This window comes from Scomber japonicus, chromosome 11, assembly GCF_027409825.1.
Source record: "Scomber japonicus isolate fScoJap1 chromosome 11, fScoJap1.pri, whole genome shotgun sequence".
Taxonomy (NCBI): domain Eukaryota; kingdom Metazoa; phylum Chordata; class Actinopteri; order Scombriformes; family Scombridae; genus Scomber; species Scomber japonicus.
The window spans coordinates 9,975,631-9,990,644 of record NC_070588.1 but is presented as its reverse complement, the minus strand read 5'-3'; the positions used below and the strand labels follow the sequence as shown (position 1 = coordinate 9,990,644).

General features: G+C 39.2%; 1 protein-coding gene across 1 annotated transcript in view; it reads left to right on the top strand.

Moving 5' to 3' along the window:
• Window positions 1-15,014, top strand: part of LOC128368334 (partitioning defective 3 homolog B-like) — a 140,262-nt gene that overhangs the window by 90,795 nt on the left and 34,453 nt on the right. The window contains exons 13-15 of the mRNA XM_053329123.1: window positions 7,198-7,389; window positions 8,666-8,824; window positions 12,824-12,974. Coding sequence (XP_053185098.1) covers window positions 7,198-7,389; window positions 8,666-8,824; window positions 12,824-12,974 — 502 coding nt within the window. The remainder of the gene's footprint in view (window positions 1-7,197; window positions 7,390-8,665; window positions 8,825-12,823; window positions 12,975-15,014) is intronic.

Genomic DNA, 15,014 nt, shown 5'->3' with positions numbered 1-15,014 from the left:
TTTTCAGTTTTAAATCATCTGCTGAATGTTTTCATGTGTGTAAAACTAAACCGAACTGTGGTGGTGTATAGCTCAGTTGGTGATGCACCTGCCCCATGTGTTGAGTTGAGGCTATAGTCGTCACTGCAGGTGACCCTGGTTCGATTCCTGCACCGAGCGGTCCTATCCTTTGCGTCATTCCCCCCTCACTGCCTCCAGTTTCCGGTCTCTCCTACTTACCTGAACATTAAAGGCAAAAAGCCCCAAAAAATATAATTTAAAAAAAAAAAAAAAAAACTAAACCGAACTTTGAAAAACAGAGTCCTGCTTTTAAATCAAACCCCACTTATACTCAGTAAGGTGTCTAGAATAGGACATTTGCCTTGCCATTGTTTAGGAAGCCTTGTCAATGTCCTTAAGGCAATCCCATTGCATGTTTAAATGATTTTCCTGCAACACAACATTGTCATTTTTTCAAAATAAAGTGACGTACGGCTCCAACATGTATTTCATATCATGTTCTTGCAGACTTTAAACCATTACACTGATACCATTTCTAGTTTTTTATAGTTAGTGAAGGTTTATGCCAGCCTGTTTGTGTTTACGGAGAGGAAACAGAAGAAGGATGATGATGAAATGATGGAAGGATCTTGTCTTTCTTCTCCTCCCCCTCTTCCGTTGTCTCATTTTAGCCCACCATCTGGTGTTGTCTGCTAATGTCTGTGCTCACTGTAGAACAAAGACATTACACCACCTCTATACACGCACACGCACACACACAGCGAGTCACTTATTCTTTGACATACAGTCCTATTCATAATATAACACATATACATCTACCTGCTGTGTTAGCTGTCTGTAGTCACTCATACATACAACATAAACAATGTATTTTTAAAGTAATTTTCTTCACACGAGAACAAGCATACGCCTGCTGAGTTGGCTAGTGCCTTGAAATTAATGTTTGAAACAATGATGCTCTTTTCTGCTTCCAGACCTTTCACACCTCTCGTTCTCCCTCTCCCTCCCTTTCGCTTGTTCTTCTATGGATTTGAATTATTCTTGCATATCACTGATGGGTGCCCTTGTTTATTTTCCTTTAACCACCTGTAATTATTTTAAGACATAAGAAAGATACGCTCTGTCATATGATTCAGCACAAAGAGAAGAAGGAGCTCTTTAAAGTTTTTTTTTTTTTTTTTTTTTTTTGCCAGGACCCAAAAAAAGAAACCTAGCTTAATCTTGAAAACATATTCTGGTAAAAATCACAACATCACTGTCAAATAAATCCAGCATATAAAGATTATGTAATATAAACTATAAAAATCATCTGGATACTTTTTTTTCTCTCTTTTTTTTTTTGAATAACTTTTGAGAAGTAACAAGGTAAATTGATTTAAGTAAGAAAACCTGATTTATGGATTAGCAAAATCTGGAATATATAGAACATAGTGGTATTTTTGTCATTATATTCATCATCATAGACCTCACCTTAATTACAAAAACACAAAAAATGAACAATTATATGACACAGCCTAAGACAACAGATAAAGATTTGAATAGAAACCATCCACATACACACTTTTGACTATTAATGAAAAAAGATTGATTTGAAATTTTAAAGTGTGATACTGTTGGGCTATTTTTGCTCTGCTTTTGGCATCCAGTATGTGATAAGCTGAATGTCAGTCTTCTGTCTGTCCTTTTCCTGTTTTCTTTCTTTCTTTTTTTTTCCACAACAGGAAGCATTCTTCTTAGTGCCAGATGCTCCTCACACACACGCACACTGACATATTAAATCAGTAAACAGTTGGCAGCTGGTGACAGAGAACATTTAAAACAAAACAACTTTATTGAACAGTTTCTTCATTCTGATTATCCCTCATCCATCACCGCTGCAGCCGCTGTGGGTGTGTGTGTGTGTGTGTGTGAGAGAGAGAGAGAGAGAGAGAGAGAGAGGGGGAGTGTGTCAGTGTGTGAGTGCTTCAGTATATTGTCTGTTTCTAGTGGGTGGCTATGTGTGCGTGTGCGTTACATCTCACTGATATCGTCACCAATGTGACCTCACACAATCACTACAGTAGATCTCCCATCTGTTACACCCTCAGAGACCTGTGTATGCACACACACACACACACACACACACACACACACACACACCATACTCACATGCACACACAAACTCCCTGGCAGCTTGGTGTCTCTGCAGGAGCTGCCATCATCCCAGTGGAGAGGAGCTGAGAAGGGTCTAATGTCTCTCTTCTTCGTCTCTCTCTGGCTCTCCATCTCATCTTGTGTCTTGTGTCTCTCTTCTGTTTATTGAAGGTTTATCAGCTCCTTCATCATCCTATCATCTAAAGTCGCTGCTGCATTGTAAAGCCCTCAGCACATGAGTTACACACACACACACACACACACACACACACACACACACACACACACACACACACACACACACACACACACACACACACACGCTCGTCCATGTCAGATGTGATTCCAAGACACTGTCATAGCAAGATGGTGTTCTTAGAAAACAAAAAAAAGGTTTGTTAGACAGCGGTACAAATGTCCGTCCTCTTCCGGTATTACATATGAAACTATACATTTTTTATGATCAGTAAAAGTCTAGACAAGCCTGTCTTTGTTGAGAGTGTACTTTCTTGCTTCTTCTCCTTTTTGAGTGCAACCATTTGCCCAGAAAACTTTTCTTCAACCGCTCCCACATCAAAAACGTACTCACCAGTTCCAATCACATTATGACAAATATTTTTTTGTAAAATATTCCCTTCAGTGTGAAGAAGACAACAGATATGGTTTAGAAACTGGCCAAGAAGCAGTTCTGTGTGCATGTGGTGAGCTTCAGCACTTGAACAGAAGGTTGCCCAGCCTGCACCATGACCCCATATTACAACGTGACTTCCCATGACCGCTCGTAGCCTCGGAAAACGAACCCTGCGCTGCCATCATCTGCTGTGGGTTTCATAGGACCTGCAGGCCCACCCTGCATGTGTTGACCTCTGATATGAAGCTCCAAGGGAAATGATCCTGATGGTATTAGAGCTGTACTTGTTATAATACAAATCACTGTAAGATGTCTTAATGGTATTTGTCCATCCAGTTTCCTCACAGACTGTTTATCCATTATATAGGAAATATATGTATCTCCTATCCCCTAAATACGAGCTCTGGTCAACCGTAGTGCGCTGGGCCACAGACATTTATGTCAACCTCAAAAACCACTGTGGTTTGCACCTCTGTCCTTCTTTCCCTCTATGTGTGTGTCCGTGTTTCTTTCTTTCATTTTCTGTAGGGTTGTAAATGCAATTTAGTCACACCAATATTGTGGTTTGTGGTTTTCCTGCTAAAGCCTTTACACTAACCATTAGGGGATAGTGGGGGAAGGGGGTGTGGGGGATTGAACAACAGGGGCCAGTGATGGGACAGTTATTTTTATAAGTCAAAAGCAGAGCCCATAATGTTGGGTTTTGTCCCTGCAGTACTTACCTCAGCCATTTGTGTGTGTGTTTGTGCGTGTGTGTGCTATCACACCTCCTGCCGCATTTAAACACAGCAGCGACTGTTGTTTGGCCTTGTAAAATGGATCCTTGGGCAGTCATTTCGACAGCACTTTGCACACACACACACACGCTCACATATGGGCATACACGCACACACACTTGCTCAGCATGACTTGGTTGCGGGGCATCTTCAAGGCGCTCAATAAAAATACATGTTGCTGAAGGCAGGTGTCCCCACACACGTGCACTCACACACAAATACATAAATAACAGTTTACAGCAGTAAGTGCACCACTAATATTACTTATACAAATACAATTATGATCATCATTCTTCTTATTTCCTCCCTCATTTTTTCTGTTATCCATATTTCTTTCTCTGACTCACAGTACATTTGGCCTTTAGGGGTGATTTAAGGACATTTTAACATAGTGTGTCTCCATATTTCTCTCACATTTCTATGGTGGAGTTTAATAAAACAACACACATTCACACACAGACACACACACACTGACAGGCACTGAGCTGTCCTGTTAATAGCACATCCTCCTGTTGATCCATCATTGTGGCAACCCATTTAAATGTTAAACAACCAGCATGAGGAGGTTCATCTATGCAGACAGCTTTTTCCATAACCGGATGGATTTGATAGAGCTCATGAAGCAAATATATAAACTTTTTTTTTTTTTTATAGCAGTAAATGGAAAGATACACACATGTGGACACACACCACTGTTTATTATTTTAGTATTACACACAGATATCACCACCTATCATAGCAATGAGGCTGAAATAATAATGTTCCATGAAATTGTAGTGTGCGCTCACAATTTGTTTTTGCTCATGTCCACTTTAGTGTGTGTGTGTGTGTGTGTTTTAAAGCAATTTCAGTTAATGATAAAGAGATGCCTTGTTTAATTTTGTTTTTTTTTCTGAGTTCAGCCACGAAAATGGAAGCTAGTTCTTCCTCTAAGCACTTGGATGTAAAAACCTAGAGAAGAGTTAGTTTTGACACCAAATGATGATTTTGTTTTTCTTTCCTCGTGGTTGTTTGTCTGGCAAATTATTGGAGGAAGCCTGGAGGCTCTGCTTATTCATTGTTTTACGAGGAAATTGAATTCATCACCCAGATAAACAACTTTACATATATTTGCATATTTTTGTCAGATTTTATCAAACATCTCATGACCCGTGGGTGGTCCTGACCCTCAAGCTGAGAACTGCTGGTATAAACTTTACTACAGTATGAAAACATCCATCCTGTGCTCTAAATTCATTCTGGCGTTAGTTCTGACCCATGTTGAGTGCAAGAAAAAGAAAACATAAATTAACAAAGACAAGAAAGTTCAAATCAGATAGAATAATCATGAAGCGATGGAAGAAACAACTGAAAAGTTGATGAATTGAACGCTCAAACACAATATTATAGTCTAATACATTTTCAACATATTATACTCAGAAAGTAGCTAACATTTCTCTTCGGGGTGTTTTGAAGTTCTTTCCAAGGTCGTGGGGCTTCCTATCGTGTCTGGACAGTCAGTCTGATGGGGGGAGTTTTGCAGCAGGGAAAACAGTTTTCTGCAGAGTAGAGGACTTTGTGTCGGCTTAACGTTGTTAAACCTACAATCCCTACAGACAAACACTGTCTAAACCTGACACTGCTGACCCACGCAAACACACACATACATACACGCACACACACGCATAGCCCATACAGACTATGACTGAAGTCATGCATGTACATACGTATACATCGAAATGTAGGGTAAAGCTTGACAGGCCTTCAGACATAGATTTTCTACCATGAGCACATATGATCATTCATATTTTAGATTTCTCATTTTTTAATTTCTGACACACACACATACATACATACACACATACATAAATACATACAAACACACACACACACACACTCACTAATGCACACAAACATGTAGATAGACATGTTGCAACCATTTAAACTGACGCATCCACAGACCCTGTCATACATGCTACACATACGTCATCTTTGATCTTTCCTTTGTCCCCATCTGAAAACTTTAATGTGGAAAGACTTCAGATATGATTCCCAGTATCACTTGTTTATTTTGGAGACTTTATGTCCAGTCTAGCCCAGTCATGTTCAGGTCACATCAGACAAATTTGCCTCATAACTTGACACTTGTGCGTATTTGAATCCCTTTTAAAATTAGGACCTCCCATACCACACCATACATTAACAAAGCCTTAAAGGAATAGTTATTTTTTTGGAAAATACACTTGCTTTGCAGCTAAAAGGTCAATATCATTCGAATATCTATATTTAGCAGCGAGTTAGCTTAGACCGAGCAGAAATACTGCAAGCAGGGGCAAACAGCTAGCCTCATTCTGCTCACAAATTCTGCTTACCAGCACCTGCAAAGTCGACCCAGATATAATATGTTAATTAGTAAGCTTTAGGGCAGCAGGTAGGTAGATTCTATTACCTTTAGACAGAGTGAGGCTACAGTGTAAGTGTTTACCTCATCTTTCCAGTCTTTATGCTAAGCTAGGCTGCCAGCTTTAGCTTCATATTTAGCACACAGACATGAAAGTGGTCTAACTGTAACTCTAAAAAGTGAACAAATACTTCCAAAATGTCTATTACGTGAAACTCGGTGTGCTTGATATGCACAGACTTTATATGACTTAATAAGTTTGTATTGAATGTTCATAAATCCTCTCTGAACAGTGTTTTCTTTGTGACTAATTGTCTACTTTCTGTCTGTAATTCTTAACTATGATGCATCACTGTTTACATCAGGTGTTTTTTATTAGATAAGATAACACAATTTCTCCTGCAAAGCTCCTTTTATGGTTTTCATGCTTTCAGTGTGCTCACAACGTATCAATTATTTTTCTTTTCTGATCTACAGAAAAGTTTCTTCTTTCTAAAAAACGATGCTTTCAGAAATAACAGTTCATCTAAGGGTGTTCAGTGTAGGGGAACGGAAAAGTGTTTTTGAACGTTTACTTGCATTATATTTCAAAAAGTACAATCCATGTAGTCCAACAACGTTACCTCTCCCGCTGAGCAATCACTAGTTTCTAACACACTTTTATCTGGTGGGATCCACTAGCTTCTTTTATTTCCAATGTTTTTCCTGTAAACTGTCTCTCAGATGCTGTTGCCACTGCCATACCTCTTTGTTGATAATATAGTGTTTTTCACCATCATTCTTGGATTATGATAGTCATTTCTGTCTGAGCAGTCTCTTGTTGCGTCTTGTTTCTTTTCTGGTTTACATGCTTTCCTCTCTATACTCACTTCACTCCTACTATTTTTCTCTCTCTGGCTCTGTGTTCGACACATTCTCCAATTACCTCTTGAAAATGCACAGGTCATTTTATTGATGTTGCTTAGCTGAGAGATGAAGAAAGACAGGTATATGAAAGCAGACAGTCCAAATGGCTTTTTTCTTTTTCCTTCTATTCTTTCTTTTCTTTTCTTTTCTTCAAAAATAGACTGTGGCAACAATTTTTCACTCATAGAGAATTTAGCTGAAAAGCCCCATGTGATGGTTTCTCTCAAATGGAAAAGCTTTTAGTTTAGCTTTTGAAGACAATTCAAACTCAATGAGCTGACCTCTGTTTCCTCACCCGCACCCTATTTCCACTCCTCTCTCTTCTTCATTCAACGTCTCTCCTCTTCTGCCTCCATTACTCGCATTCTTAGAAGGACGAGGTGTCCCGTGGGCCGGGCTTTATTTCGGAGAATGGGAAGGAGCAGCTCATGTTTGAGGTGCCCTTAAATGACACCGGCTCGGCGGGGTTGGGCATCAGCCTCAAAGGAAACAAGTCCAGGGAAACAGGAGAGGATCTGGGAATCTTCATCAAATCCATTATACATGGAGGTGCTGCATACAAGGTGATATAATACTCTCACGAACTCTACACAAATAAGCAAAAATACACAGATAAACAGTGCAAAGTTCTAAAAGCTGTCAATAGATAACTACTTTATCCCATGTAAATAAATGAAAAAGTAGGTTTCATTTGACATAAGTGCTCTGACTTGATGATGTCTGATTTGCAGTGAAGGCTACAAGAGTGTGTGTGTGTGTGTGTACAGTAGCTCTATCAGTTGCTCCATAATGAGCCCCTTCATGAACATAGTAAGCGATGTGGGGGAAAACCAGGAGAAAAGTTGTTGATATTTGAGTGAAAACCAACCCCCCCCCCCTTCTGGGGCTCCACCCCCCATGTGCATTGCCATGGTAACGAACGTAAAACCACTGCGCAAGCTGACCAACATGGTGGAGTCTGAAGCGCGGGACGGTAAGTTAGCTTTAGTTTGATAGCAGTATTTATTAGTATTAGTATAGGTGGCTAGCGGCTAGCCTGGCTAACACTCACGTGAGATTATTCTGATAGCAAACCTGTGTTTATATGTCTTCATGACTGTAAACACTTTGAAAGCAGTGAACAAACACAAGATACACAGCGAAAAATTACACAGCAGCTACGTTGTAGGTTACGTTAGCACGCTGCTAACGTTAGCTGCGAAGCTAACATGCAGAGCGTCAAACAGCTGCAATAACAACTCTGCTACTTTACAGCTAACATCACACCAACAACATCCTGACTAACTAGACAGTGAGCTGAATATCAGCATGTAACGTTACAGTTTATGTGAAGCAGCGCTGATGTTACTCACCTGTCCAGCAGATCAGCACCCGTCTTCACTCTCTGCTCCTCTGCCGAGTCTCCATCGGTCCCGCCGCCCATTATAAAACCACACCGATGTGTCCGCGAGTCCTTGTCTGGTCAAAGTCCTACTTTTATATTAGATGTTCTTCTAACTTTGTCCTCTCTGAATGTTTCTTGGTCACCTCTCCGTCTCCACTAACTAGCGGATAGTGAGGAGAGATTCAGTGATTTTGACAAAAAATGTATTGGATTATTATCGCTTACTACACCTTTAAAAGAAAACACACCACAGGGTAAAATGAATGGAGCATTTTGACGCTTGTAGCAACATTCAACATTACGTTATCATTTAAGGACACATACACAACTTCAAACATGCAAATAAGGTTGCTTAACTTTTGAGTGTGGTCCTATGAAAACTCCTATATGTCTGAAATCCAATAGAGTGCACAAAATGTTTTAATGAAGTGTGTGTGTGTGTGTGTGTGTTATAGGATGGGCGTCTGAGTATCAATGACCAGCTGGTAGCAGTTAACGGAGAGTCGCTGCTAGGACGTTCCAACCATGTGGCCATGGAGACACTGCGCCACTCGATGTCACATGAGGGAAATGTAAGAGGGACAATCCAGCTTGTTGTCCTGAGGGTTCTGAAGGTACACACACACACACACACACACACAAAGTAACCAACACATTAGGAGCATCATTTCATGAGTCTGAGGTGAAAAAGGGCAACAATCAAAGCTCGGTGGAAGATAAGAGCACACTTTCTCAACAGCAGATAGTTTTCCAAGACACAAATTCCCAGTAAATGAGCATTCAGCATTGTGTTTACTTTGGTCAAGATTGTGTTTTTCTTGTTTTTTTTTCCCTTGACCTGGATGTTTGAGCTTCACTGTGCAGAATAATGTATGTTTGACACTAGAAGGTTGTTTTCACATTCACTGAAAATCTGAAGTTAAGGTGCGCACATATGAGCATGATTTGTCACATCAGAAATTACAATTGGAGCCAGTTGAGGGCCAATAAAGAACTTAACATGAGTGTGATGTGGAAATTAAAGCCTCCACAGCACATGCACTAAGAGAGAAATCAACAGTATAACTTTAAAAAAGAACAATATCTGCATATCCATATATTCAGGATTCAGTGGGGGAGAATTGTTAACAAGGCAGCTGATATTTTAATGTGGGAAAAACAATGTCTGACACAATTTGTAGTGTCCTCAAACATGTATCTAAATCTGTGGACTATTGGAGGAGGGATGTCTATTTCAGGTTTTCATATTCACTATAATTCATTCTCCCTTGTCTGAATGTGTGTAAATGTATGCACACAAAGCCTATTGCTAATGGACATGAGGAGCAGGTGTATTTTAATAGATCAATAAGTATGAAACACATTCTGAATAAAGTATATTCTCATTATTTTTTAATAATTTTTTCATTATTAGAAAGCCAGAATCTGGATTGGGACACCCTCTATAAGAACGTGAACATGCCTCTGTCACTTGATGAGAAGAAAACAAACATATATGCTCTTTTAATCTCCTATCCCGTCTCCTGGCTCTCAGTGACTATAGCTTCTTTTTTTCCCCCTGCAGTCTATTGACTCTTCCTCTTTCTACACATGCTGACTTTTTAGCCCTTCCACCCATTCTTCACATACTTGACACTAGTCTCCCCGCTCTCTTCTCTCCTCTTACCGGCGGCGGCAGCAAAAGAGCATTTGCACTTCAGTTTTTTTTGTGTGTTTGTGTCAGTGCGCTTGTTTTGTGTGCGCTCTTCACTCAGCTGTATCTCTTTTCTTTATGAGTCAAAAAAAGAAGATGCTTTTCATCTCCGCTGCTTTTCAGCTGATGCCTTTTACATGGCGCTGCAGAATGTTTGTACAATCCCTCGTACACACAAAGCTTGGTCGTTGGCTCGAGTGTAAATGGCTTTCTGCCATGGCCTGCTGGTAGAGAAAAAAAAAGCTACATATACACCCTGCATGATATGCTTACACACACAAATAACAAGCACACAGACAAATAAATAGACAAATGCAAAGAGAAAACATACAGAGGACACATTGATATAAATGAGGTCTAAAAACACTAGAAACACCTGCAATGCATACTATAGCCTCCAGAATGACAACAAAGGTGTATGAAAAACGCACCTTTCCATAACTATTTTATTACAGCTCAGAGGTAAGGTTTATTTCCCTAATTAACTTGCAACTGAGTGTATGCATACATGCAGCTGTGTGCTTGGGCTCGCAGGGCTTTGGACATCCCCCTGTCAATAGCTTGATGGTAGAAGCTGTTAGCGACATCAAAGAGTTGCGTCCACGTTTTCCTCTTCATCTTAAGAGTGGAAAAGAAGGAATACAAAGACAGGAAGATAAAGGCAGATAGATAAGAGACTATACCTTAAAAGCCTTTTTAGGCTTCAGTATTGATGCTTTTAACATTACAGAAGTGGACCGTTCTATTTTTTATCCCGTCTGATGTTTTTTTTTTGCCTTGTCTGTGCCCTTTTACTCTTTCTCTCACTCAGTTCTTACTGTATTCATCTCCAGCCAACTCTCCCTAATCTCTCAGTTTATCCAGCTGTTCTTCTCACTCGGTACTATTCAAGCATCATCATGCTAAATAACAATGGCTCTATACAAACTCCATGGCAATAATCTGATGCTGTTGCCTTAAATAACAACAAAACCTTAAACTGAAACTTAGATGGAGTATTCTGCTCTGTAGTATCATAGGGTTAGGATTTCTGGATATGGACATTGTAGAACCCAGTAACTTTTCTTACTAATACACCTGAAATATTAAACCTTTACCAAAAGCACTCTTGCAGTCGATCGAAACCTTTCATGGAGGAACCACTTCTTACCTTATTTAGCATGTCAACACTTGTCAGGAACCCCAAACTGCTTTCAAGTGCAAATGACTTATGAGAGCTGAGAGCATAATATAAACCTATAGGATCGTTACATGATCTCTCCTGAGTTGCTATGTTCAGTAATATTGAGGACATAGTTTAGATACATTTTTGAATCAGGAATACAAAGGCCTCTTCCACTTCATAACTCTATATCACACTGTGGGCCATTTGCTAGTTCCCCTTTATTATGTTCATATAATTATTTATTATTTAATCCACAATGTATTGGTTTGTCAACACAGGAAAAAATATAATGCATGTGATATATGAGATGTCAAACTGAATCTAATTTGCAACTCAGTCCATGTTTATGCTTTTGGGTTCAAGCACAAAAGAAGTAAAACAGATTCAGGTTATTGTAAAACAGAAATGTTTGACTTAACAACATTTCTATACCTCAACAACCACTTTTTACTGTCTGCAGATGGAGAACCATTTGTTTTTAGAGAGTAAACTGATTACACTGTGACACCAGCTAATGGGATGTGTGCTGGGAGGGAGCCAGGAAGGGGAGGAGAGCCCGGTGAAGAGTGGTGTTTCCTGGGTGGGATTCGGGGAGATGCTGTGAGAGGGGCAAGGGCCAGTGTTTGAAGGGGAAGGGGAGGATGTAAGAGGAAGATGACTAGGCAGATTTATAACAGACACTATTGTTATGTGTTTTTTGCTATTTTGAGTGGAGCGTTTTTGCAGAACAGAGAGGCAGATACACAGAAAAACACACAAATACACTAAACCACACAGCCTAATTTGCATACATGCTGTATGCACACATGTTGATGGGTTTGAGTTTGCATATTTTCTACCTACACATATGAATGACAAATACATGTAAATTAAATTCCTTAAGAAATAATACACATAAAAAGACACACATGAAATACTGAAATCCCTGCTTTGTTTGATTGTTAGAGGACCGACCCTCCTGAGGATTAGGAGCCCCCCCCCCCCCCCCCCCCCCACACACACACACACACACATGCAACCATGAAGCCCTAAGTATCTCTTCTGGTCATCACTTCATTTAGATGCAGTCCTCACACCAAACATATGTATAAAATGCTTCAGTTTTAACCTTATAAGTTATTATTTTATTATGTTTTTCGGATTTATTTCAGGGCTTTTTTAGAGTTCATTTTATCATTTTAGTTAGTGCTGAATACTATTACCCTTTTGTTTGCTCAAAGGAGAGGATTTTCAGCTCTATATTTTTGTTCTGGGTATTCTATCTTATTCTCCCAGAACATCTTGATCATGATGATATATAGTTAAAAAAGTAACTCCTCATTTATTTCACACTGGCTCTTTATTCACATCCTCAGTTCAACCTTTTTTCCCCCGTCTCTTTAAAACAGATCCTTCATCCTTCTATTGAGCCTACTGTTCTGATTGGGTAGCTTTTGAAAACTGCCCCAAATACATCTTTACATGTCTGAGACAAAATTTAATCTGAAAAATGCAAATGGCGATGGAATGTAAACTTTTCAAAAGAGCAGGCTGAAGCCCTTTTTTTTTAACTTTCATGGAGCATTTTTTACAAACATTCAATAATGTTTTGGAAGTTTAACCATGTTTAACATAGACATCCAGCATCATAACAGTATATACATGACTTGAAGTCACAACAATTATGATATATACCCTTTAAAAAGTGTACCTGTCCATGATCTGATGGTCTGTCTGTCTCTGAATTGTGTTTTAAAAGGTGTTTTTCATTTGCAGGACCAACATGGGGTGTCACCCAATCGCTCATTCGACAGCTCCTCTAGCCTGCCTGGACCGATGAGCCCAGTGAACGGCCTGACAGGATTGGTCAGTCACACCAACGGCCCAATTCATCCCATGGTAAACAACTCACTCTATGCATCTAATGGTGAGTGGAGTTCTTTCAGTCGGTAGTCAACAAGCCAAAAAGCATGACATTTACATTTAGCATTTACATTTTGATTTTATTTGTTATAGTGGATTTTTTAATTTTGTTGATTTTGAGTATAGGGCATAGGAGTGGGCAGTTCATGCAATTACACAAAAATCCTTTTAAACAATTTCACACTTGAAGTGTATTTGAGTAGTGGATGTTAAGTATCAAGGGCTGGTGTAGAATCACTGGGCAAATGATCAGGTTTAATGTTTAGTTAATGTTTGCTTGCAGATCTAAATTAGCTCATTTGAGACTGTATTTCATAAGACAAAGGTATTGCATGTCAGCTTTTTGTTAAGATAAGAATAAACTCTGATGCACTGAGAAGTTTGGCATATCTTTTTACATTTAATCAGGTTCTGAAACCATGTTTATATCCATCAAACAAAGTTATTATTCAAAAAAACAAAAAAAAAACAAAACACTGTAGCCTAGATTAAAGAGCTAACTCAGAAAACAGCACTGTCGGGAAATTATATGTTCAAACCAACACAGTGAATATTTTTGACTATTATAGTAATAATATTGTATAAAGTACAGCCTCTCATATTTTATAAGGTCAAGATATAACAGTGATAAATCCACACTGTACATTATTTTCATTATTATGGGGGAAAAAAATCAAATTCACAGTTAAATGAACCATTTTTAAGCATTTATTTTGAGCCAACCAAACATACAAATGCTGATTAGATCATTTTGACTGTTTGCACTTAACAAAGATTTATTCCCAAATGCTTTTTACCTCTACTTTCAGCTCTTTTTCCATTTGAGTTAGTGGTAGAAACGGCCACAATTTGTTAAGGGAACCCTGCATGTTTTTATGAAATTGCTCCCCACTAATTACTTATTTCTAATGCATATTTATACTGAAAACACACACACATACACACACACACACACTGGGAACTCAGACATTTCTCTTCAATAAAACCATTTCCAACACTGTTTAGTTCTCATGTTGCCTCGTGGAACAGTATTCCGGTTCATTCCGACCCCGTTCAGCCCCTGATTTATTTTGCTTTTCTGTTTTATTTTTTGCCGATGAGGGAGCATCAAAGGTGGGCGGCATCATTTGCAATAAGTTCAGTAAAATGCTACATAAGTTTAATAATGATGAAAAAATAAATTATGTCTCCAAGATTAAACAAACTAAAAATAAACATAAACAAAACAGATATTGTCATCCACAACCTTAATTAGAGACTATTTTGGCCCTATTTTTCCTTTCTTTTCTCATCATATCTCTCTTGCCCTCTCTCTCTCTCTCTCTCTCTCTCTCTCTCTCTCTCTCTCTCTCTCTCTCTCTCTCTCTCTTTCTCTCTCTCTCTCCACGCTTTTCATTTTTCCTCTTATGTTTCTCAAGGTTCTGCTGTTTGTTTGTTATTGCTGGGTTCAGCCTGTTATAAAGAGTTATTTTAGTGCTATGTGCTTCATATCGCTGTGTGTGTGTGTGTGTGTGAGAGAGTGAACTTGCTTACCTGACTGTTTATGTGTACGTGCTTGTGTTATTATTAGTGTGTTTGTGCGTGCGTGTGTGCGTGCGTGTGTGTGTGTCTGTTTGTTAAAAATATGTGTGTATTTGTGCATGTTTGCTTTTGGATGATATCTCTGCTTGTTTAGAACTGAGTTGATGGCTGCTGTATTTGTGTGTGTGTGTGTGTGTGTGTGTGTGTGTGTTGGTTCAGGGATGGTTGGCCGTTATCAAACCGTGTTGTTTTTTGTGTGTTTACACTGCATCTGGTAAACAGCTCTGACCTTGAACACACTTTGCTGTTCAAATTCACCTCAGCTGTGGTGTCGTTTACATGCACACTCCTGTGTTGTCCGTGTGTGTGTGTGTGTGTGTGTGTGTGTCCGTGTCCACATGTTTTGTGGCACATTTTTCAGGCTCAGTGTATTGTTGCCTATGTGGATGTATTATTGTAAGTGTGTGTATACGTGTGTGTGCTTGACACTATTTCACTCTCCTAATGAACTATTTCAGATGCT